This window comes from Vitis riparia, chromosome 10 (genome assembly GCF_004353265.1).
Source record: "Vitis riparia cultivar Riparia Gloire de Montpellier isolate 1030 chromosome 10, EGFV_Vit.rip_1.0, whole genome shotgun sequence".
NCBI classification, from domain to species: domain Eukaryota; kingdom Viridiplantae; phylum Streptophyta; class Magnoliopsida; order Vitales; family Vitaceae; genus Vitis; species Vitis riparia.
Genome location: NC_048440.1, coordinates 16,797,136 through 16,821,112, shown reverse-complemented (window position 1 = coordinate 16,821,112; position 23,977 = coordinate 16,797,136). Strand labels below are relative to the sequence as shown.

At 36.5% G+C, this 23,977-nt stretch overlaps 3 protein-coding genes and 1 long non-coding RNA gene across 5 annotated transcripts; 3 read left to right on the top strand and 1 right to left on the bottom strand.

Moving 5' to 3' along the window:
• Positions 1-8,058: 8,058 nt before the first annotated feature.
• LOC117923823 (protein CHUP1, chloroplastic) lies at positions 8,059-11,775 on the top strand. Of its 2 annotated transcripts, XM_034842294.1 has the most exons (7): positions 8,059-8,116; positions 8,212-9,506; positions 9,861-9,992; positions 10,088-10,269; positions 10,385-10,496; positions 11,154-11,288; positions 11,389-11,775. In XM_034842294.1, the coding sequence occupies exons 2-7, from the start codon at positions 8,319-8,321 to the stop codon at positions 11,515-11,517; spliced, it is 1,878 nt and encodes a 625-aa protein (XP_034698185.1). In that variant the 5' UTR covers positions 8,059-8,116; positions 8,212-8,318; the 3' UTR covers positions 11,518-11,775. The 2 variants fall into 2 exon arrangements, with proteins under 2 accessions (XP_034698185.1, XP_034698184.1); XM_034842293.1 differs by having other exon boundaries at positions 8,059-9,506.
• Positions 11,776-12,255: 480 nt separating this feature from the next.
• LOC117923824 lies at positions 12,256-16,225 on the top strand. The gene is made up of 5 exons (XM_034842295.1): positions 12,256-12,541; positions 12,610-12,686; positions 13,980-14,091; positions 15,250-15,417; positions 15,931-16,225. Exons 1-4 carry the CDS (start codon positions 12,282-12,284, stop codon positions 15,377-15,379), a joined length of 579 nt encoding a protein of 192 aa, XP_034698186.1. The 5' UTR covers positions 12,256-12,281; the 3' UTR covers positions 15,380-15,417; positions 15,931-16,225.
• Positions 16,226-16,487: 262 nt separating this feature from the next.
• On the top strand, positions 16,488-18,775 carry LOC117924256. Its single transcript, XR_004652750.1, has 3 exons — positions 16,488-16,735; positions 16,819-18,030; positions 18,170-18,775. It is a non-coding gene; the product is annotated as an uncharacterized LOC117924256 (long non-coding RNA).
• LOC117924255 (protein trichome birefringence-like 38) lies at positions 17,683-20,846 on the bottom strand. Its single transcript, XM_034842847.1, has 5 exons — positions 20,394-20,846; positions 20,138-20,309; positions 18,487-18,662; positions 18,246-18,404; positions 17,683-18,100 (listed from the first exon to the last, which is right to left on the bottom strand). Exons 1-5 carry the CDS (start codon positions 20,822-20,824, stop codon positions 17,803-17,805), a joined length of 1,236 nt encoding a protein of 411 aa, XP_034698738.1. The 5' UTR covers positions 20,825-20,846; the 3' UTR covers positions 17,683-17,802.
• Positions 20,847-23,977: the final 3,131 nt, after the last annotated feature.

Genomic DNA, 23,977 nt, shown 5'->3' with positions numbered 1-23,977 from the left:
TTGCTTTGAAGTTACCAAAAGAAAATAAAAGAAGAACGAAGATGCTTGCACGTTGAAGAAGGCAGGTATTGCTTGTTGTTTGGATATTCGGCTGGGTTTTTCAATTTAATTAGGTGATGTTTGGAAATAGCATTAAAATTGTTTGGTGTGCCGCTTTAAATGCAAGGCTATTCTAGTTTGCATTTACTCTTAGCCTGGTTTGTGGGGATTGTTCGTAAAGTTATCATCAAAATGTCAGGGTTTGAATATCCTCGTTCCTTGTTGCACAGAAAAACAGTACTCAGGGTCAGGTTGGTGAGTGGGTAGAGCAATGAATCTAGAAAGCAAAGTCACCTCCAGCTCAAGAGGGAAAAAAAGAGAGGGGGGGGGGGGGGGGGGGGGGGTGGGGGTGTGAGAAATCCATGCGGGCAAGGCGACTGCCAATGGGTGGATCGGTTTTGATGGTTATCTTGGTCTAGCCAGCTGTTTCACTGGCATTAAGCCCATTAGGAAGAGGCCTGAGTGAGGCCCTTTTTTCTAAGGCCTAGAGGAATGGCTTTAAATTCAGACTGCGATGCACAAACTGCTTTCAAGTTTTAACCCACGTTGATGTTCCAGACATCCCTTTCCCAAGAGTCATAAATCAAATTCGTAAGTAAGACAAAAACTCAAAAGGGGAACGAAGGCCCTACACATGACTCAACCCGCTACTTTTTCAAGTCTGAGGCCTCACAGGCTTTCTGCTGTAAGTGAGACCTACTCTGGCAGTTTCCCATCATTTTGTAGCTAGGTTCCATAAATTATTTTAGTTAAAGAGAAAATAATAATAATAATATGCTTAATTATGACAAGTTTGAGAAAAGGAAACGAGTAAACGATTTTATTCCATCAAAATGTGTCCTAACAATGCAGAGGGTGGTCTTCTGTTTTGTTTGTGGGGGAAAATACACGGTTTGAGACAGATAAATGGTACAACCTTACATGGGTTGGTCCAACCACTTGGGTCCCCTACCATTGCAATGTTAGTAAGTGCGCAATGAGACAGCGTGACTACCGATCTGAAAAACCATGTCACGGGAGTAGTGGAGATTGGTCACGGCCCCAACAGGAACAAATGGTGATGAAGCCCAGAATAACCCCACCACCACCGACCCTATTTGATCACATTTCTATCTCATTTGTATGTTTCCATCGGCTGTCGGACAAGACAGTCTCCTGAGCTGTCTTGAAAGTTATGTATCCCTGAAATAGCAAGTAAACGAACAAGGCTGAAACCATCCTCACATACAACTATTGGGATTTTAATGTAACCCAATCTCGCCTTAAGTTTCACAAACTCTGATAAATATACATATAGTGCAAAAATGTGTGTTGGCTCACTGAGCTGAAGATAAAGACTCTCGTGACTCGTGGATCATCACAAAGGGTGGTGGGAGAGGGCGGCAGCTTCAATGGCCGGACTGCAACAGTTACTGTTCAGGGTGGTCACGGGTTTCATTCCTTATTTGGCTTCGGCTTCTTCTCAACCCAAACATGGATTTTATGCCAGGCCATTCTCAGTTTGGGAAATAAATCTCAAGCCCAAGCCTGGTGAGGAAAATTTTGTCCTCAAATGCACCGGCACTAAATTTAAAGACTTGTATATTTTGATCAGATCCCAACATATTGAAACTATAATGGAAATGGATAAAAAATGTTTTAGATAATCACTGTTCTGATCGAGATGTTGTTCTAATGGTATCAAATAGAGTAATAACTCAAAATACATAAAGCAAATAACATAACGAGGAAGTAGAAACTTATTGGAGATAGGCTGAGACATGACAATATATCATCCTTGAAATAGATCAATAATCCTCAAAGACGAACTCGGTATATTTGGATACTAGTAGTCTATTTTCAGAATCTAACAGTTAATGAATTTAGTCTTGGGTATTGTACTCTGTATGTGAGACGTGTACAGATCCAATTCAAAAATATTCTTCTAAATAGATGTATGAATGCATCAAGGGTGATAATGAATATGGCTAGAAAGTACTGTAGAGCGGAGAAAAATAAAAAACAAAGTCAAAAAGAAAAAAATTTGTGTACACAAGGGGGCAACCCTGCGTTGGATGCGTGTGGCGAAACAAGTGTTTTATGAGACAAGTTAAAACACTTGAAACACAACTTGAGACTTACACTCTTCCTTCAAATGTTTAGAGGTAATATAGACAACGCAATCATATGTAGACGTGGTCCAAATGGACCATCGCAAGGATGTCGCCGTTCTGATTGCTGTTGTCAAGAAAAGCTGCAGCATCCACATTAATTTGGGCTTGTCCAAGTAGCCTTCTCGAATCGATATGATATGGGAAGACTTGTTTAAATCAGAATTTTGGCCCCCTAGCTAATATTGTAATACATCCCATCCAAATCACAAAATTAATGTATGATTTCTTTTTTCTTTTATTAAAGCCGATGGGCAGTCCATGGTGTACCAACAGTTCATTAAAAAAATAGATCACATCAGTTAACTACTAATGATATTCAAGATTTCATTTTGGAATGTTCAAGTAAATTTGCAAAAATAGAGTAAGCTTGAGGGGCCATCTTACAGTTGGTATTTTGGAAACATTTTCTTTGTTCTTTTGAGGGCTCAACGCAAAAGCTATGGCATTAAAGGGAATCTAGGTTCTGCAAATGAAGGTGGCCCAAGTCGCCACCACCTAGAAAATTGGGTGTGCAGGGTGCACATAAATTAGGGAACTGTATTGTGTACCGTACCTGTGTGTGCCAGCCCTAGGAACTTTAAGATTTAATATATATATTACTCATATTTCTCTAGACCATGTCTTAGAAATGTCAAAGCAGGGCTCAGAGCCCAAGCATATATAAATTCATTACATTTTAATAATTTGGCAGACCCATTTGCGCTGATACTCATACATTATTCCAGATTTCATGTCCTTACTCTCCAGAGTCAAGACATTAGTCATCTGGGGATGAAGATTCAATATCAGCCAGACCATTGTGCAGACCACCTTGGTGTGTGGGAGAAAAAGTAATCAGCCTTTTCCCATTATGTGTAGTTGCTGTCCTCCAGGTATGCATGCCCATCACCCCATTCTTCCTTTTTCTTAAAAAAAAGTACTAGTGGACTGACGTCCTCTGCTTTATGGATGGCCTCTGCTCAGTTTAATCCTAGTGACTCCATGAGTAAAACTCCAAATTTTTCTAAAAATTTAAATTCCCATAATTTGGATTTATGACATGTATCATGCTCTTTAACATCTCCGGACACAAATAAATTATGAACTCTCATCAGATGAAACTGTGATATCATGTTAAACTATCAAGAATTAGGTTCATAATGTGTACTACGCTCTTTAATAGGGTGACATACCAAAATGGTAGCTGAAAATCCAAATCCTATCATGTGATGGGTCCAGGGCTGATGGGTGTGGCCCTCCTTGAGAGCTGAAAGGCAAAATGGCAAAACCTCTAGAGTCCAGGCTAACAGGCAAATGTCCATCTCAGTAGATTAAATAAGACCCATGTTGCCATGTACATTTACTCATGCTTCGTTGGCCATGCACGTGCAGTGGCTCCGGCACATTCACGAATAATTTTGGGCATGTAGGCTTTGAAGACGGAGGAAGAGGAGGAGGAGGACCACTCTTCATTTATTCTTTCCTGTCACACCTCCCCTCACATTCCTTTCTTGCTTCTGTAGACCGCTCCTCACATTCATTGCTCTCTTTCATTCACCTCTCTCAAGATTAATTAACATCCCCTTTTTAAGCTTAGGTCACTGTTTTATGCCTGATAAGCCATTCCTAATATCAAAATTTCCATGTCAGTTACTTAATGAATGACCCATGACATGCCATAAGTTAGAAAAAGTTTTGTGCGTTTGTTGAGAAATGGAACAATTATTAGAAAAAAAGAAGTGAAAATGCCTCTAAACCTCATCATATTTTGGCCTTCTATGCTAGAGATGGCCAGGCAATCAATTTGATAAGATTTTGAGTTCGGAAATCTTTCATTTCAAAAATGCCTCCCAAGTCATTGTGGTCTTGGCTCCATTCTTCTTGGATAAAAAAGAGAAAATATTAGAAAAAAAATTTTCTTCGTGGTAGAACACACTAAATGTTATCCATTTTTTAAGAATGAAATGTTGTGTTTGTTTGGTTTTGAAAAATAATTTTTGAAAATCATTTTATGATATTTTTAGAGAAGAAATGCCTATTTGAAAATTTCAAATATTTTAAACTTATTTTTCATGTTTTAAAAATAACTTTTTTATATATAGTACTTTATTTTTAATCATTATCTATATTTTTATAATTATTAAAAAAAATCAACTGAAAACAAATAAAAATAATAAAAATATGTTATTTAAAAATATCATATTTTTTATTTTAAAAATAAAAAACTATTTTTTTAAAGATAAAAATATGTTTTTATACTTTCAATGATAAAAAACTATTTTCTTATTTTTCATTATAAAATATGGTTTTTTTTTTTTTTCCTAAAACAGTTACCAAACAAGGTTTAAATAAGTTTATACTCATCTTACATTTTATATAGAATTTATTAATGTTTTTTATTTTTTAAAACAAAAGTATATTCAAGCTAAAACTAAATAAAAAAAATTTCAACTTTTTAAAGGGTAATTAAACAAAAGCTTTCTATAACAAAACATATTCCAATTTTGAAAAGCCAAACACTTTTTTTTTTTTTTTTAATCTATTTGATTAATTCTCTACTATTGAAAAAGAGTTTTAACATAGAAGTAAAGATAATATTACTTCTAAAAACCATATTTTGACTTTATATAAGAAATTTTTTCATCTTTAATATAACATTTACCATACCAATACTATCCTTTTAAAAAATTATAAATTTGACACCCAACTAAAACCAAAAATAGAAAATAATCCAAAACCCGACTATGGTAATGTGAAATGAGAGAAACAAGCCAAAAAGCAAATATATTTGGGGATATGATGTACAGGTCCCTACGATCAAGGGAGAGCCCACATTTTCCATTGTCATCTTACACTGTTTTTGGTCAATTATTTTGAGAATATTCTATGCTATTTGAATCAATCTATTATAACAATCGACTTAAAATACAAAAAACCAGACAATAGCCCGTTTTGATCATTTTCTCTTGATGATTCAATAAATACAACTGGTCGGACAAAGCTATTTGAAAACATCGCCCTACAGTCGAGAGATAGAGAGAGTGGAGGGAGGGAGACCATAACCACAAGGGCAAGCAACGTGAGATTGTTCATAAACCAATCTCACGTCAACCTCACACCCAACCCCATGCCCTGTTTTCTTTCACCTCTTTTTACTACAGACAAGAGGCCATGAGATCATGAGACCAAAAGGAAAAATAATTGCAGACAAGGAGGGAGTTTTCTCGGTCTGGTAATGGTCAATCCTTGGGTGTGCTACCAATTTTTTTTTTCTTCTTTTGTAGAATGAAAGTGATGTTTCAGCCATGAGCCTCCAAGAGGGGAAAACCATCCAACTGCCCCCCCACCCACCTAAAAATTGTAGGGTTGCAGAGTATCTTATTGGTGTGAGCTGCCCCCAATGAGTTGTATGTGTTCTTGATATATATATCTCACCTAAGTCAATTAATTTCCATTATAACGGCACCAATACCCCCAATTATTAGCTTTTAAAAGTGGGAAAAGATGAAATTATTGATTTTATCAACCATCTCAACTTTTCTAGGTGGCCATGTTAGCAACTTAATTTTGAAATTTTGTCAAGGAATGTTTATGCTCTTAATTTTCTTCAATTATTAAGGTTGTTAAAAAAATTATTATGAAGTAGCTAAATAATATTTTAAAAAATATTTTAATCTTACTTTTTTAATAACGGCTCTCATGTTTAGGTGAAATGATCCTTTCAAATTGATCTTTGGGGTTGCTTCTTAAATAGACATAATCACATCACATGCATATATAGCTTGTGAAAGAAACTAAAAACTTAATGTGTTGATTTAATTTTTACTTCACATAATAGGACTGCCCATTCAAGTTAAAAAGTAGTTTCAGGGCTATGTTTGACTCCCCAATGTATCTTTGGTTATTAATATTTTAATAGAAAATATAAAAGAAAGAAAATGAAAAATAAATTTAAATTAATAAATGATTTTATTTTTATCTTTTATAAAAAAAAAAATAATTCAAAATATGTAATTTTAAAATTAATTTATATATTTCCAAAAACATAAAACTATAGACAAAAATAGTCATCCAATGGGTCCTAAGTTTTCAATGTTAACTTTGAACGTGTTTGATAAGATGGAAGCGTAATCTTATAATAAGATGGAAGCGTTTTTCGAACTCTATTTCATAATATTCAAACTTCTGCAAAAATTTTCAAAAAATAAATTATTGAATGTTTGAATGCTGAAAATTATTATCATAAAAGGAAAGATATTCAAAAAGTTGATGCATATGCCAGGGAAGGCAATGTACCTAGTTTGGGCCCAATTCTATGTGAGCATAAATGGCCACTTGCACCCAAAGAGAAACAAAAATTGAATAGTGTCTCCAAGGTAAAAATAAATTTATTTGATTGTATTCTCATTGTAATGGTTAGTTATTTTGAAAATTAATGTAAATTTAACTTGATATATAAAATATAAGAATTCTTATAAATGTTAGATTTATTTATGAACACTAAAGGGGGCAATAAAAATTATTTATGAACATTGTTGAAAAGAAACACATGCTAACATTTAAAGACATTCCCCTCCATAGTCAAATTGTCCACACAAAAATCACTTCACACCTATTCTTTTATTACAACAAATAAGTTGAACAAAAAATAATAATTTAGCATCAGGATATACACTTATGCCAAAGAAAAGCATAATCCTACTATTTTTCCAAATTCTATTTGTATTAAAATTTACAATTTTATTTTATTTTTGATAGACTGATTAATTAAGGTGAGAAAAAAGATGAATTTTGGAGAAATATTTTTATTAAAATTACAGATTTGAAAATATTAAAATCAAAATATTTTATTTGATTGTTTGGTCTTCACTAATGATGAATATGATGTTGTAAACATTTACAAAATTAAAGGCTTCTATTCTCTTCAAAGAAGAAAATGGAATGGGTGAGAATTCTTTTACTTAATAACTTAATTTGATTTAATTTAAATTATTGATTTAAAGCTTATTAAGATTACTTAATAAAATTAAGTTAAGAATATATTTTAAATTATTAAATTGACATATTTATTTTTATAAATCATAATTAAGGTAAAAGAAGTTAAATAACAATTGAAGTTTTGGTATAAAAAATAAGATTATAGATGTATTAGTTTAAATTAAGGTAAAAATATAACACGAAAATGTAGACTTAAAAATAAGTTAATTATTTTTATTTATTATTTAAAATTATTTTTTATTTTAAGTAATATCATTAAGTTGTTTTATTAAATATATTTAATTTACTTAATGATTTAAATTAGCTTACCAAACATCTCCTTGGACTCATCTTCACTATTAAATTATTCTTAATTATCATTTTAAGGAGAACTAAACTAGTTTAATACAAATTATATTTTTTTCGACGATTAAGAATGGAGAAAAAGAAAAAAGAAAAAAAGAAAAAGACTTAAATGGACTCTTTGACTTCTCATAAAATGAGAATATCGCGAGAAACTGGATGTCGAGATAGCAAGCCGACCGTTAGAGCGAACTTTTCTTAGTTCTAAAGAATTTCTACTTTTCCAAATATTAGTTGAATGACAGTCTCCCCGTCTCCTCAGTAAAGCCCCTAGAAAACTTCCATACTCCATGAGTCCGGTGGCCCACGAGATCAGACCACCCTCGTTTATGGTAAATGACCCAATTACCCTTCCTCAGCGCGTGAAGTCAAGGTTTTCTTAATGACTGATGCGAGAATTCAACTTTACCTACTCGGGTGCGTACGGTGTTTATACCATTTCAAATCGTTCTTCTTTCCTTTCTCTTTTTCTGGTTTTTCTTTTTGTTTTTAAACTTATGATTTCTTTTTTCTTTTCTTTTCTTTTTTGTTTTTTTTTTTAAACTGGATCCAAGAGAAGAGAAGAGAAGATCCAAGAGAGAAGAGAAGACCGTTCCTCGTCATATGTGCCCTTTCCCTCCTCTCTCAGTTTTATTTTTTATTTTTATTTTTTCTCTCTCGAAATATTCGAAAAATCTCTCACTAACTATACAGCTTGCAGACCTCACAGACAAGGACGTGCGTGGTTTACTCCTATCAGAAACAAGAGGAGTGTAGTCTGTGTAGAGACCAGAGAAGGAGAAGTGAGCGGCTCTGCTTGGAGTGATAATGGTGGCCGGCAAGGTTAAGGTCGCAATGGGGTTGCAGAGGTCGCCCGCCAATAATGCCAAGACGGAGACGCCGCCCAAACCTCCGTTGCCTTCCCCTAGCTCTGCCAAGGGTCCTCAGAAGCCCGTGTTCTCTCGCTCTTTTGGGGTCTACTTCCCTCGTTCCTCCGCTCAGGTCCAGCCCCGACCGCCTGACGTGACAGAGTTGCTCCGTTTGGTGGAGGAGTTGAGGGAGAGGGAGTCTCGCTTGAAGACTGAGCTCCTTGAGCAGAAGTTGCTTAAGGAGTCTGTGGCAATACTTCCGGTTTTGGAGAATGAGATCACGGCCAAGGAAGGTGAGATTGAAAAGTGCGTGAAGAAAATCGAGGGTTTGGAGGGTGAGAACGAGAGGTTGAAAGGAGAGGTGGAGGAGTTAAAGGTGAAGATGGAGGAGGAGAGGCGAGAGAGCGAAGGGAAGGTGAAGGCATTGGAGGCGGAGGTGGCGGAACTGAAGAAAGCAGCGTCGGAGCGGAGCAGAGTGGAGTCGAAGGCGTTGTGGACCGAAACAGGGGAGAGCGATGAGCTTTCGTCTTCTCAGCGGTTTCAGGGGCTGATCGATGCGTCCGTGAAATCGAATCTGATCAAGAGCTTGAGGAAAGGAGTCAAGTGTCCGGAAGTTCACGACAATCAGAAGTTTGAAGTTTCAGATTTGAAGAAAGATGAAAGCGAACCAGAAAGGCCGAGACATTCTCGGTGCAACTCCGAAGAAATCGCCGAAACCTCCGAGTCTGTGAGATCTCGAGTTCCTAGGGTTCCAAAACCTCCTCCAAAACCATCATGTTCATCATCGTCGTCGTCGTCGTCGTCAACGTCATCATCCACCACAATACCAGAAAACAGAGCTACACCAGAAGCTCCTACTCCACCGCCACCACCACCACCACCACCCACACTAACAAAAAAATCAGTGCCTCCACCACCACAGCCACCATCAAAAGCCGCCCCACCTCCGCCTCCACCACCTCCAAGAGGACTAAAACCAATGCCAACAAAGGTGAGAAGAGTGCCGGAGGTGGTAGAGTTCTACCACTCCCTAATGCGAAGAGACTCCCGGCGTGATTCAGGAGCCGGAGCCCAGGAAGTGCCGGCGAATGCCAACGCCCGCGACATGATCGGAGAAATCGAGAACCGGTCCTCTCACTTGCTGGCAGTAAGTTCCAGTTTCCGGCATAGTTTTACTATTATTCACCAAACTGCCATTGGCTTTATGCCAGTACCCAACCTGACAAGTCCTTTGTCTTTACTGGTGCCCTTACTTTCCCTGTTGGGGTGTTTTTGCCTTGGAGGATAAGACACTGTTTAGATTCAAAATAGGCTTGCCATAAAGTTGCAATCTTTTTTCAAATTCAAGAGGCAATTTTGTCATTTCAAGACATTTCTACATGTCATGGTAGGCAAAGACAAAGTAGTTCTAAAATGTCTGAATTAGGACACGATCGTCATCACTAGGAGAAACAGGGTTAGTCTTTGGTAATCTGATACATTTAGTGCCTATTTTTCACAGATCAAAACCGACGTAGAAACACAGGGTGATTTCATAAGATTTCTGATCAAAGAAGTCGAAAACGCCGCCTTCACAAACATTGAGGATGTGGTGCCTTTCGTAAAGTGGCTGGACGATGAACTCTCTTTCTTGGTATGTTTTTTTATTTAATCTGTCAAGACCCAGTTAATGTCACCCTTTTTTTTTGCCAAATTCTCATGGTGAAATGTTGATTTTGTTGTGTTTAGGTTGATGAAAGGGCGGTGTTGAAACACTTCAATTGGCCGGAGCAAAAAGCCGACGCATTGCGTGAAGCAGCATTTGGGTTTTGTGATCTGAAGAAGCTTGAATCCGAGGCTTCATCTTTTAGGGATGTTGCCCGCCAGCCTTGTGGTCCGGCTCTCAAGAAAATGCAGGCTTTGCTTGAAAAGTATATTACCATTCTCACTACCATGAAAAAACGTGTCTAGTGTTGGCTCGTTTGCTTTTTTTTTTTTTTTCCCTGATGTGTTGGCTGACTTTACTTTTTGATGGGACTAAAACAGGCTTGAACATGGGGTCTACAACCTCTCCCGAATGAGAGAATCTGCTGCAAAGCGGTACAAATTGTTTCAAATTCCAATAGATTGGATTCTCGAAACTGGATTTGTTAGTCAGGTATAATCATTCAGTCCTGCTCTTCAACTTTTTCAAAGCCTTGATGCGTGAATTTCAATTTCAAAGCCATAGTTAATTAGAAATGTACCCATTACGCATTATTTTGTTAGTTCATGTGGGATTTGTTAGTGAAATCCTACATGCAAAATCTTGTGGGGGTACCTGAGGGACACTGCTTTTGACACAGTCTACTATGCAACATACTATCCGTTGTGGGTAGCTACTAGCAAGATGACAAAATGATAGAGAGGTTTTGCCTTATTTTCTCTGTGCACGTCTGCACGCGCCCATGTGAACTCCCAGATTTATTTGCTTGTCTGCTTTGGGCAGATGAGTAAGGCATAGAATCAGATTCTGATTTTGACCATTTATACATTCTCATGTTATTCAAATTGCAGTGGGATGACAGTAAAATTTTAAAATGCAAGGAGTGAAATTTCTATGAAATAAACTAGTAATAGGACAGAACCTATTGTCGGAGAACTGTTATGGGGTATAATGAGCTTGGAACATGTTGTCGTTTTCCTCAGTGCGTAAATGGGTTTCTGTGAGTTTAGATTTTCAAGAAAATCCCTTGTGTTTCCAAGCTGTGTTTTCCTTTTGTTTTGATTCAAAACAGATGAAAACTTGGTTAGTAATGGGTGTTGGTAATTGCAGATCAAGCTGGCATCTGTAAAATTAGCAATGAAATACATGAAGAGAGTATCAGCAGAGCTTGAAACAGTGGGCGGTGGCCCAGAAGAAGAAGAGCTGATAGTTCAAGGCGTGAGGTTTGCATTCAGAGTACATCAGGTAAAATGCTTTCTCATCATACCTTGGAAGATCAACAGTGAATTCACAATCTAATTTTCAGTAACCAAGGGTGTTGTTGTGTGTGTATGTAATCTGGCAGTTTGCGGGAGGTTTTGATGTTGAGACAATGAGAGCATTTCAAGAGCTAAGAGATAAAGCTAGGTCGTGCCATATACAGTGCCAAAACCAGCAACCACAGAAGTTTGTATGCAGGTCCACACCTTGCTAATCTGTAGCAAACTCAGCTCCAGAATTGCTATGAGTTTTTGTTGTAAAGATAAACTATGTCTGTGAATACAATGGCAGACAGCCATTTTGCAATTCAGATTCATTCATCCCCCCATCCTCATTTGCATCAAAACTAGACTGTACACAAGCTATGTTAAATGTCCCTTCTTTTAGTAATTTATTACAAAAGGAAACACTAACGCTTATAAGTTATAACTACTGAAATGTATTTTCCATTGGGACTTGACCAATTTTTTGACACCGAAGCTGCAATATCCTCCTTGATTATGGTGCTCTTTCCATTCCGTTGGGACTTCATTTCCTTCTCATCCCTTTTCTTTTTCTTTAAATCGATCATCATAATAAGGAGGTTTTATTTTCATCCTACAACAGTTTAGTCTTATACATTTTGCCCAACTACTACAGCAAGTTACTAGTAATGTCCTACATTGCAGCTGTTTTTTTTTTAGATATTATCCACTCTAAGTTAAATGATCCTTCCATTGGTTAATTTGTAATGATCCACTCCTCAAATCCAACTAGAAATTTTTAGCCCGAGATTCAAACAGTTCTAAGCTAAACTCTTATAATTTGGATTGAGGTTGGGTTAGTAAAAGCAAAACGCCAAACATGTATTTTAATGAATTTAGATTGGGTTGGGCTCAACCCTTCCATTTGCAGATCCACTAATTTCCATAAGCCCAAAAGAGTCAAGTGTTATTTTACGAAGTGGAATAAAGAAATTAGGAAAAAGCAAAAAAGGAAATGACATCAAACTGCTTATTCCCAAATCCTCCGTTTCTCGCTTCCGCTGACCAAAAATTCGGAAATCGTCCGTGTCCAAACCCACTGCTCCATTTCCAGAATCGTTCTTCTTTCCAGTCGCATCGAATTTCGTTTCCCATCAGAGCTGTAACCGCCATGGAAGCTGAGCAAAGTGGAGGCACTGCCAGCATCGAAAGTGGCTCCGCCCAATCGATGAAGCTGTTGTTTGTAGAAATGGGTGTCGGCTACGATCAACATGGGTGTGTTTTTCTTTACTCAGACTTATTTTTGTATCGAACCCCTGAAATGATGAATTAATTGCATGCAGGCAAGATGTTACTGCTGCAGCTATGCGGGCTTGTAGGGATGCTATCTCCTCCAATTCTATTCCTGCTTTCCGGAGAGGTATTTGATTTTTTGGTTTCAGTGTTCTTGTTCGTTTGGGTATTTATTATGAGGAAATTTGAATGCAAGTGCTTATCATTGTCGAATCTTTGTTATCCAACATTTTATTCATGGGATCACACTGAATTCCCAAAAGTGGGGGCATTATATGCTTATTTCTCAACCCCAAAGCCTCTCAACTCTTTAGGAACGCTAAATTAGTATTTAAGTGTGTTGAATGATAATGTTTCAAGCACAGGTTTCAAGGTCAACTCCTTTTCTGGGTAGCATTGTGGTAAATAAATGAAGAAACAATGAGATAAAAACAACCCAGAAAATGTGGTTCATTCAGTCTGGCTAGTTGGAGCTTCCCATGAATGGCCCTTTTTTTTAACTCAAGAAGTTTCCTAGCCAAGTTTTGGAGTTTGGGTTCAGAATTTTGGAAATTGCCCTTTATTCAAACAAAATATAGGTTTTTGGCATATTTTGACATTATTATTCAAACTAACTCTTTTTTTCTTAAAAAAAAAAAAGAAAGAAAGAAAGAAATAGTTTGAAACCGCTTCTTGAAAATGTGGCTTTTATAGAAATTAGAAGCAACTTCAAATTGCAGTTTCAAACAAATTTAAAACATAAAAATAAAAGATGAAACATGAGAGAGAAAAGGGGTCATTTTGAACAAATGTTTCAAAATAGGCCCCAAATTGGGTTATTTTGAACCCAAACTCTTGGGTTCAAAGTGATGCTTTTGGGGGCATTTTTGAAACATTTGTTCAAAATGACCCCTTACTTCCACTTTATCTTTTATTGTTATAAATATATTTAAAAAAAAAATTTGTTTGAAATCATATTTTGAAAGTATGGTTTTAGTACAAATTTAGATACTGCATTTTAAAATTGCAGTCTTAGTACACATTCTGAAACTACATTTTGAAATTGTGGTTTTTAATTTCTATAGAAGCTACATTTTCAAAATGCGTTTTCCAACTAATTTAAAGAAAAAAATAAAAGAGGGTCAGTTTGAATAATAGTTTCAAAACATGCCCAAAACCTATATTTTGTCTGGTTAGAGGGTTGGTTTAAGCCAAAATTCCACGTTTTGTTAGTTAAACAGACTGGGACACTGACATAATTAAATGTAAGGAAACAAAGTTGTACCCAAGTTAAAATTCTTCCTATGAGCTAAACATAACAGACACATGATTTTTGTTGGTGGATGTAGGATTTTTCAACATTTTATGTGGACAGTATTGGTTTGTTGAGATTTAATCTGGTGTGATTTTTTTTTTTTGTTATAAAATGAGTTTGGTGCAGGATCTATACCTGGTGTTACATTTGATCAAATGAAACTCCAGATCAAGTTGGGAGTCCCTCGTTCTCTCCAACATTCCCTGGATATTGAGAGGGTCAAGTCTGTCTTCCCATAGTGAGTATTCCTTTGGATGCATGAATTTTGATTGTAGTCTTTTCTATGCTATACTAAGGGAATAAAAGAAAACATAATTTGAACTCTTTGCGTTGTCTTTGGTTGTGGCAATTCCAGTTTAGGGGCATTCAGATTAAGGTCTTGGTGGGTTGTTAGTTTCATACAAAAAAAAAAGGTGTTTTCAGTTTAAGAAGCATCCAGAATTTTTAAATACAATACATCTGCATGGTGATATGTGACAAAGTGGCCAACATATGCAAACATGAGGATGCCAGCTTGTGAAGTTGCATTTGTACCAAATGACCTGGGTTCTAAACTTCATCCTGGTTTTGTTGTCTGTAGAAAAAGAAATTGCATTAAAAAGGAAGCGGAAAATGTGGATGGAAGAACAAGAACATTGATCATAAAGCTCAAGCTAAAATGGGAGCATACCCTTGTCCAGCTACTAACAACCAATCACTGCTTAGCCACTGAATAAAGTGAGAGAGAAGCATATTGGGAGCAGTTATGGGTTGATTAAACATATTTTAGATCATTATTATATGGCAGAAGCCAACTAATGGCTAGGAACCACCTGATGGTGATCTGAAATATGTTTACTGAATGCAAAGAGTGAGGTCCAGAGAAAATTATGTTTTTTAAGATAATTCTGTTGACCTTTTAGATGGTCTTGAACCCCCTGTTACTTTCCTCTCAGCTCCTGGTTAAAAGGCAGAAGCAAATCAGTAAAAGTTCTACAACAGTGCTTCCGCGGTTAAGTGATTCAATACTTTTTTCCCATAAGTAGAGATTCAAGTTAGACTCTCATAGCAGGCTTAAGTAATATTGTGCCACCACCTTTGGGAACAATATATAGCTAGATGCATTTAGTTGTAGACATGTTAATTTGCTAAGGGATGTGCTTAGTTGAGGTTATAGATCTTGATATTCTCTTGGTCTTGTTTAGGCCTGCACTTCTGTTATCCATACCTACACCAGTCTAGAAATCTTTCATCACTTGTTCTGCATCTTCTCTAAGTACTAAGAAAATTTTTTTTCTAATTGTAGGATTTATCTGCAGTGTAATTTCTGTGATGATTTATTTCACCATCCCTTTTAGATTCAGTATATGAAATTCTCGTGAGCGCTACTTACTGAGAATTGTGTGATTGATTGCAGTGGGAAGATTATAAACTTTGAAGTTGTAGATGGTGGACTTATATGCTCAAGTGGTGTACAGGTGGAAGAAATGGGAGATAAGAATGATGACTGTTACATAGTTAATGCCGCAGTTTATGTTGGTTATTAGCTTCTGGTTCCTCTCTTACCTCTCAAGAGTTTTGTGAGGTTTGATTTTACTCAGTTTTACCCATTTTGATATAATACACAAGAAACCACTATTTATTCTTTCAAGTAGGAATAGTTAGGCAACTTAGCATATAATTACTTTGTCATAGTTCCAACATACTATTTTCTTTCCCTTTACTTTCATTGCAATTTTGACCTCTAATAATCATCTTGGTTAATCATAGTTAAAATTGAATGACATTCTCCTTTATTAATTGGTTCTGCTGATAAAAGGTACCAATTGAGACATGCACGGCTAACAATGAGGTTTCCCATCACAATATTCTTCTGCATGCTTTCTTTGATCTGAATTCATTCATTTTTATATGCTGTTGAATTAAATAATCTATTCTAGTCCATCATGCCAATGACATTTATTTCTGTATTGCTTTGTAATTCTTCTGTTATGCTTCAATTGTTCATCCTGAGTTTCCCGTTCAAGTTTCACAAGCAAAAGGCAAAAACTTCTGTTTTAATATGGATCTTTTTATTTTCTTTTAATTTTTTTCCCAGACTGGCATCAGAGCTAGCTAAACTGGTAGCAGAGATGAGTTAGTGGAGCATTGGAGCCATGAGAAGAAACAAGAGGATTTATTTGTACTTTTGAATTCATTTTGTCTTTGTTTCCTTGGTGCCAAATGCAGATCTATTTCTCCAATTGGTGCTGAATGCTACTATTTCCAAATTATGGATGGATTTTTGGATGTGTTATTTTCTCATCAAGGATATTCCCCTTTTGCAACTTCCCACCATTGATTTTCATTTGGACATGATGGAAATTCTTCAATACAATTATGTTTTATAAAAATTGTAAGATGAGGCTATCGTGTCTTCTGTACATCTAAATAAGTTTCTAGTTTAAAAAAACAAAATAAAGGCACTTTAGGTTTTTGTAAGAGCTAATTCTTTTTAATTATTAGTTTTTATTACTTACGGTGATGAATGAGTTGTTAATTATGCAGATATATATATATATATATATATGTGTGTGTGTGTGTGTGTGTGTGTGTGTGTGTGTATGTATATTTAATTTTTTTATATCTTTATAAAAATAGTGTTCAATATTTGCTTCCTTTAGGGAATATACTCATCCACTGGTGTCTAATTCATGATTCCAATTTAATGGAGAGACCTTTCCATAATTAGTTGAGTATATGGTTTGCTGACACTTAAGATTCCAAGTATGGCCTTAACAGGTAGCTCAGCAAAATGAGAAAACAGAAGGGTTTATTTCAATGGTAACATCCAAAGAAGCATATGATCAAAATTAAACCTGGGAGCATATAGAAGTTGCTGTTATGTCACATCTTCTCAAGTGGTTTGAAACTTATGCTCTATAAGCTCTATTATTTTACACAAAGTATGCAAGTGAGACTAACAATTCTGATTGGGTGAGTCCAGAACATTACTACATGGATCTGCTTGTGAAAGAAGGGCTTGGGAGTGATAGTTTTGATCTTTACAGGTAATGCAACTCTGCCTGGTGTCTGTACATGTATTCCAAGATGAAACCCACCAACTTTATCTATCTTGCTGATCAAACTGCGGCTACAACTGGTGGGAATAAAGCTGAAAACATTGACTTTAGAGGTTAATTCTTATGAAGTGATCTTGTGAAAATATTGGCATACACAAAAAGTAAGATAAGGCAAAGTCCTTGTCAGTGCCAGCAGGAAGCTCTTTGTTTTCCTCTCTTGACAAATGATAACTTGCATCTGTTAGTGTGAATACACATGAGGCTAGTTGTATAAAGAAACGTGCAACTTAGGTGATGTTTATTTTTGTCTTAAATCTGAATAGATCTTAATTCAACCCGAGTGTTAATAGAGTTGAATGCTTAAGTCTTGATGACATGTTTGTTTTATTTAGGATCTGTATGCCATTAAATCAAAACAAGTTGCTATTAAAAAAACAAACACTTATAAAATGTCTTATAGTCTAAAAGCAAGTTGCTTCAAGACTCAAATCAAACAAAACCTTGGTGTTGTTTCAAGTCATCCTGATTGAATTAGCGTTACCACTTCATAAGTTTTAACTAGATCCCTGTTTTGTTACACGAAAGAAGATTGATAACCTGCTGATAACATTTATATGTGGCCGAAAAGTTGCTTCAATTTAAGCTCTGTATGTCGCTGTTGTCATTTAACACTTGCTGCTTCAATTTATGCAATAAGTTGCTTTTTTGCTGGTGTCCTGAATGCTGTGTTTACCTGTATTTGAACTGTCACAAAGAAGTCCTAGACCATCCTCATTGGGGCCTCTGTATTTATGTCACTTGATAACACTTATTATTATTGCACTTGAAAAATTAAATAAATTACAATTGATTCTTTTCCCCCTTTGTTGTCCATTTACGTGAGCAAACATAAGACTTGAAGTACCCCTTCATGTTCCCATGACAAGAGCTGCATATAGGAGCTGATTCCAAGTATCAGGCAATCCAGGAAGGCACCAGTGACTGCAGTCCATGCCCGTACGATCTTCGCCATAAGCGGATGGATGAGCGTCTTTTCTCAATTGTGAGAGTGTTGTAATATCGAGCAGATAGACTGGTTTTCTAATCTTACTCAACACTTGGTTTACAATAGCAGCTGCTGCAGGTGCACCCGCTGGGTAAGTAGGCCCTGATAGTGGTTCTAGCTCTCCATAACAGTTCTTTGATTGCGAATTCCATTCCTTGCCCCTGGTTTCATAGAAGAACTCACATTGTTAGCTGATTGCTTCTTGTTTTGCTATCATTGACATTTTGCAGAAATAATTTAGTGTAAATACAGTTGCAAGCTGGAAAGATTCCGATGTAGAATGTATGTAGTAGGGAGGAAGCTTACATATAATGGGTGGGAGAAATCCCCTGGAAGAAAACTTTGGTTTTGGAAGGATCAATATTAAGGTCAACCCAAGAGGCCCATGTGCTCAACCCTTTATAAAATGCAGTGAGGCGGTCCATATCTTTATACAATTTGGTTCCTTCGCTCATATAATCCCATCTGCTCTTCCATCAAACACTCAAATTAATTTCCTAATTGTTGAAGAGAAAGAGCAGAAGGAAGAAGATGGATGGTACCGTACCCCTGAGAATTGCCTTTGTGGGTCCACCAGTGCCACGTGTTGAAGATCAGCATGTCCATCTGTTTCCATGTATACCCTGCTTGGATGGAGTCCAGTTTCAGTACGCGCCCAACCGATTCCCTCACTATGTCTACTAGGTAGGGAGTACGGTACAGACTCACCGATACAGCATACCCCTGCACGCCCATTGCCCATACATATTCCCTAACCCATTAAGCTCTGTTTGGAAGCATGTGAAATGAAGTAAAACAATAAAATACTATGAAATTTTCCTGTCAATTTCATGTAATTCTGGTCGATATGTCTCTTTTTTCCTGTTGTCGGTGGTCACGGACTCACGGGTGAGAAGACTTGAGTGCTCTTTTATTTTCTTCAGAATCATCTGGGAGCATGCTTTTAGTTATTATAATTATTGAAAAATTACTCTAGTTTTGGAATGGTAAGATTTGAAAATAAATAAGCGGAGAGGATGATGTGCAGGGGGGGTGGTCATGTTCATGTGACATGAATCAATCATATTTTGAGAAGTGCGGAATCTTAGTCTTAAAGTATTCACGTGATGAATCAAACCAATAATTGTGTTTGTTGCAACTTGACCACCAAATAAATTACAAACCAGTCATCGGTTCATAAATTGTTTCAGAGCCCCATCCCCGTATAAAATCAACCCCAGAAAAGGCCTAAACATACATGTAAAAGAAAGTAGGGAGTTGGGTTAGGTGTTGCCGTGTTGACAGGCCATGACTGAGTCATGGCCTTCATATGTACGTGGCACTGTGGCAGCTCTGCAAATACACCACCATCTTTCTCACTCTCTGATCGGCGTATATGCCAAATCTATATGTACCCATTAAAAATACCCATAGGCCATGAATAAATTTTTATTTTTAAAAAGGAGGAGGTGTGGATCAGGCACCTCTGGAGCTAAAAGTCTTTGATTGAATTTTTTTTTTTTTTTTTTTATATGGTTGAAGATATACCATACAAACCCCTCTTCAATCTTGAATCCAGAAGAGGAGTGCTCCCAAGGATGGAAGAGTATTAAAAGGAGAAAGGAATGTCTGGGTATGCCATTAATTTTTTGAACTCCTTCCAATGATGCTTACAGGACATGGGCTCCGCTTTTTCCAGACACGGTATGATACCAAAATTAAAAGTGAAAAGAGAAATGGACGATTTTAATTAATTATTTATTTATTTATTTATATGCCATCGTTAGCTGCTTTCAAAGAAAATAAAAGACTTCCCTACCACTGGCAAAAAGGAACCTTCTACCATCCTATGATCAATTAAAAAATCTACTCATTTCTTGAAAATTGGTGTTAAAATTTTTATACAGGGGCGTTACTTCTTTGAAACACACTTTCGAGAAATAATTGCATAGAAAACATTTTTCTTGTTTTGGAAAGCAAACAGGAAACACACACCCCCAGACGTAGAGGAAATATTGGAAGCAGAAAAAGAAGGGTTGGAAAAAGAGTTGCCCGCCCAAAAGCGTTATTAATTAATTAAAAGGAAACGGAAAGAGACAGACAAGCAGATGCAGCATGCAGTGTGAGGTGAGACCGTGAGAGGAGAAGAAGCCAAATGGTTTGATTTTCCAACATAAAAATAAAAGGAGAGGACCAAGGATAAAAACGTCTGAACTCACATCAAATGTCACAGTAGCTAGTCCATCTTTCTTGACGAAGCTGGTCTTGGCGTTTGGCGCCGACTGGTGAATCATACAGACCAGCGATTCCCACTGGTTCAGACTCAGCGAGTCCCCCACAAACATTATCCTCTTCCCCCTCCATCTCCTTAAGAAATCCAACCCATCAAACCTACACCCGCAAAGAAGACTCATATGTCGGTCATTTTGGAATATTTCTACAAAGAGTTTTTGAGTTTGAGGTGAGAGAGAGTACCTGGGCAAGTCGCAAGAATCTGGTTTCCAGCTGTATTTAAGATACTGCTTATCGGGTCTGCCGTACTTTTGGCAATCAAACTGAGGATCTATGAAGGGACAGTTGGAAGCATCGTAGAATGGATAGGAGGCATCAAACACCCATTTCCCTTGAAACAAGTTACAGCTGCTCACTTGCTTTCTACTCCTCAACCCGCTCACGTTATACACTTGGTGATCCGCCCTTGCCTGTTGCAGCAGCAGAATCAGAAACAGGAGGCTTTGAACAACGAGATGGCACCTTACAGTGCTCACACCCATCTCAATGTTTCTGTGGAAAAGTTGCTGCCTGATTTTGGAGCTTATATAGAAGTACAGAGAGGGAGAGGGAGAGAAAGAGAGAGAGAGAGTATGGGGTTGGGGTTCACATGGTTTGGGTGCACAAACTTTCATTTTAATTTCTGACGTGAGTTGGGAAATCTTGGATGGATGCGAAGTGGGGTGGTAAGGTGTCGTTTCTTATCAAGTTTCCATGGCATATAGGTACCAATATTTCAATTTCCTGTAATTTGGAGGTCACATTGCCAAGCATACAATTAATATCTAATGTAAGCACTACCCGACGACTTAATCATTTCCCGGGACCATCCGTTGACATCAGTATCATTTTAGATGCTGAATGGTTTAAGACGTCTCTAAAATTACGCTTTTGCCTGCCTTCCCATCGTCGACCTTTCCCTTTCTTAGTCATTTCATTTGAAATTTTAGTTGGGTTCTGCTTTTCTTCAGAATGGGGCTACAGCTATGGAAAAGATACTGCTTTTTGTTTGAAGTTTTGATTGAATCCTACTTTTATTTAATGGAAGAGTGGAGAAATTATGGTGTTTTAAACGTTGGTTTTAATTGAGGGGTGTTAGGAAGTTTAGTTAAGTTAATAGATTGTTATTGATTAGTGTCTACCTGCTATGATCTGTTAGATTTGTTAGAATGTAGTTATCACATGTCAGCTCACTATTAGTCCTGTTAATTAGCTAGTTAGTATAATCGTAGTCATTTAAAAACACTCATTTCATATAGTTTTGGATCAATTAGTTCTCCAAAGAATTTTCAACATTCAAAATATGTCTTTCTTTTGTTTCTCTTTCATTCTTAACAAGGTATCAAAGCTTGATACCTAGGAGATAAAAAGTTCATGGTAACTTGTAAACCAATGTTGTGAGCTCTTTAAAATTTGTTTCAAGGAAAATGTTTGAAAACTATGGTGGTAAAAATTGTTTAATATTCTTCCTAATCAAGGAAATTGTCAAGGTTTCAATGTCACATAAACTTTCAAAATTGTGGGATTTTAATTGTCATCCAATTGTCCGAATGTTATATACCCACTTTTATCAACCCTCCACTTTTATCAACCCTTTCATTCCAACCACCTTTTGCTCCTTGTTGGAATAGATGTCTAATCGGAAAAAGATATGCATGGTAGCTAGCTGAGACCCGAATGAATCTCCTACACCTATAAATTCAAGATTGATTGTTCAACCTAGTTGCTCAACCTAAAGAGATTCAAATAGTATTGAATGGGAGAGGAACCAACTAATAGTTCTAGATGCCTTACCTATCATACGGATGTACATATATAGCGTTGCAAACTTTTTCCTTTATTCGATGGTTAAAAGTCATAAATTAATTCATGATTAGAGTTTTGATAATTTAATGACTAAAACCGATTTCTTCGGGTCTAATTAGATTTATATGGAAAATTGTTTACACATTCTTTACTATATTAATTTTTTTTTTTTTCCATAGGGGCCTTAAGGTATGGGATAAGCAAACAAGTTCCCAATGATTTGTAAATTTTAAAATATAAGATTGACTTTTGACAGAAGTTTACCATCTTTTAGTTCAATTACTTAAATATTACACAATCATTATAATATTTCAATTTATAATTTCATTTGCAAGATCCAAAATTTTGAAGACTGAATTCAAAAGGAAATTCAATGTCTTACTTGTTGACTTTACCTTAGTTTTTGGATATAACAGTAGTTCATAAATTTTGAGTCACTCTCATCCCACCAATCAATCACTCAAGGGCTCATCTGGATATTCATGATTCTCCTAATAATTTATTCTACTATATATAGCAACACCCTTGGACTTGGGCCTATGACATTCCATCAAAGCCCACCAGGCCCATTGGGCCCCACTCCATACTTGGTTCCATCTTTCTGGTTGGTAAACCGTTAAAGAAAAAAAAAAATCCAAATCAAACGCCATTATTTATTTCTAATGAAGTGGCACCGTGGCAATGAAACAAAAATGATGATGGTGGTGATGACATATGAGGCAATGGTGAAGTGGCTGGTGCCCACACCATCATCCCGTATTCGAAAAACAGCAGGGAAAAACCACTCACTCGCTATGGGTGGAAAGTGGGAAGTGGAGGTTGGTTGGAAGCACAGAAAATTATTTTCTTTTCGGGAAAGTTGAAAATGAGAAAAACCATGATTGTGAGATGGATTTTGGAATTCCTGGGACTCTTCATCCCAAACTAGAAAACAGCTCATCTTCATAGATTTTTAATATAAATGGACTATGATATCACAGCTCGTGGACCTCCACCTTAATAAAATTTGTGTCCATAATTCCAAGCCAAGTCCTAATAATTTCAGTCTCTGACACCTAGAATTGCACTGCAGGCGCTTAGCTGTATGAGGAATTGGAAATTGGCAACTCTTCTTTTCTGTTTTTAAGTCCTCTACGCCTCCATTTCCACTGTTTTAATATTAGAATTTTGTCAACTTCTTGACACCATGTTCAACATTAATTCCGGATTCAAAGGAAATTAAAAAAAAAAAAAAATCCAATTGTGTTGTGGTGCGAGAATTTTGAAAAAACAAAAAAAATCATTGGATGGTGGCGGAGTAATAGGAGTGTGCTTGATTTTACTCATTCGACTGTCAAATAAAAGATTGAGGTGATGATTATAATCACAACTTGGGTGATTGAATGATGTACTAAGGGCTGCGTACTCAGAAAAGTGGGCTGCCAAACATAAACAGATCCAAGTAGTGGAGGAGTGGGACAAATTACAAACATAATAGCTTGGATTTTGGAGCGCGCTGGAGAATCTTGAGAGTTGTGTGAGTCAAACCGTGCTCATCCAAAGCCAACTTGGCTGGGTTGGAGGCCTGGAGCCCCACTCCCATGCCTTTATTACAAATCAAAAGTTGCTTATCGCATAAGCATGATCTACACAGTGGGATTCTGTGTCTGTATTTTGTCCACATCATGACAATCATATAACTAACTACCCTCTTATTAGGCATTATTTTCACTTCATTTTTCATGGACTTCTACTTCAAGGCATGCATTGAATATTAATGATAATGCTTAATAATGGGTTCCAATCCTTGAGAAGCAGGTTTCAACTCCACATCCACATTATGGTAAAAAAAATTGAGAGAAAATAGAAGAAACATAAGTACACTGCAAGTTTCAAATATAAAGCAACCAATTTTATTCATTTTTTTTCTCACATTTTTTATTAATATAAATTTGTTTATATTTTCTTATTCTTTAATTTCATAACATACAAAATTTATGTGT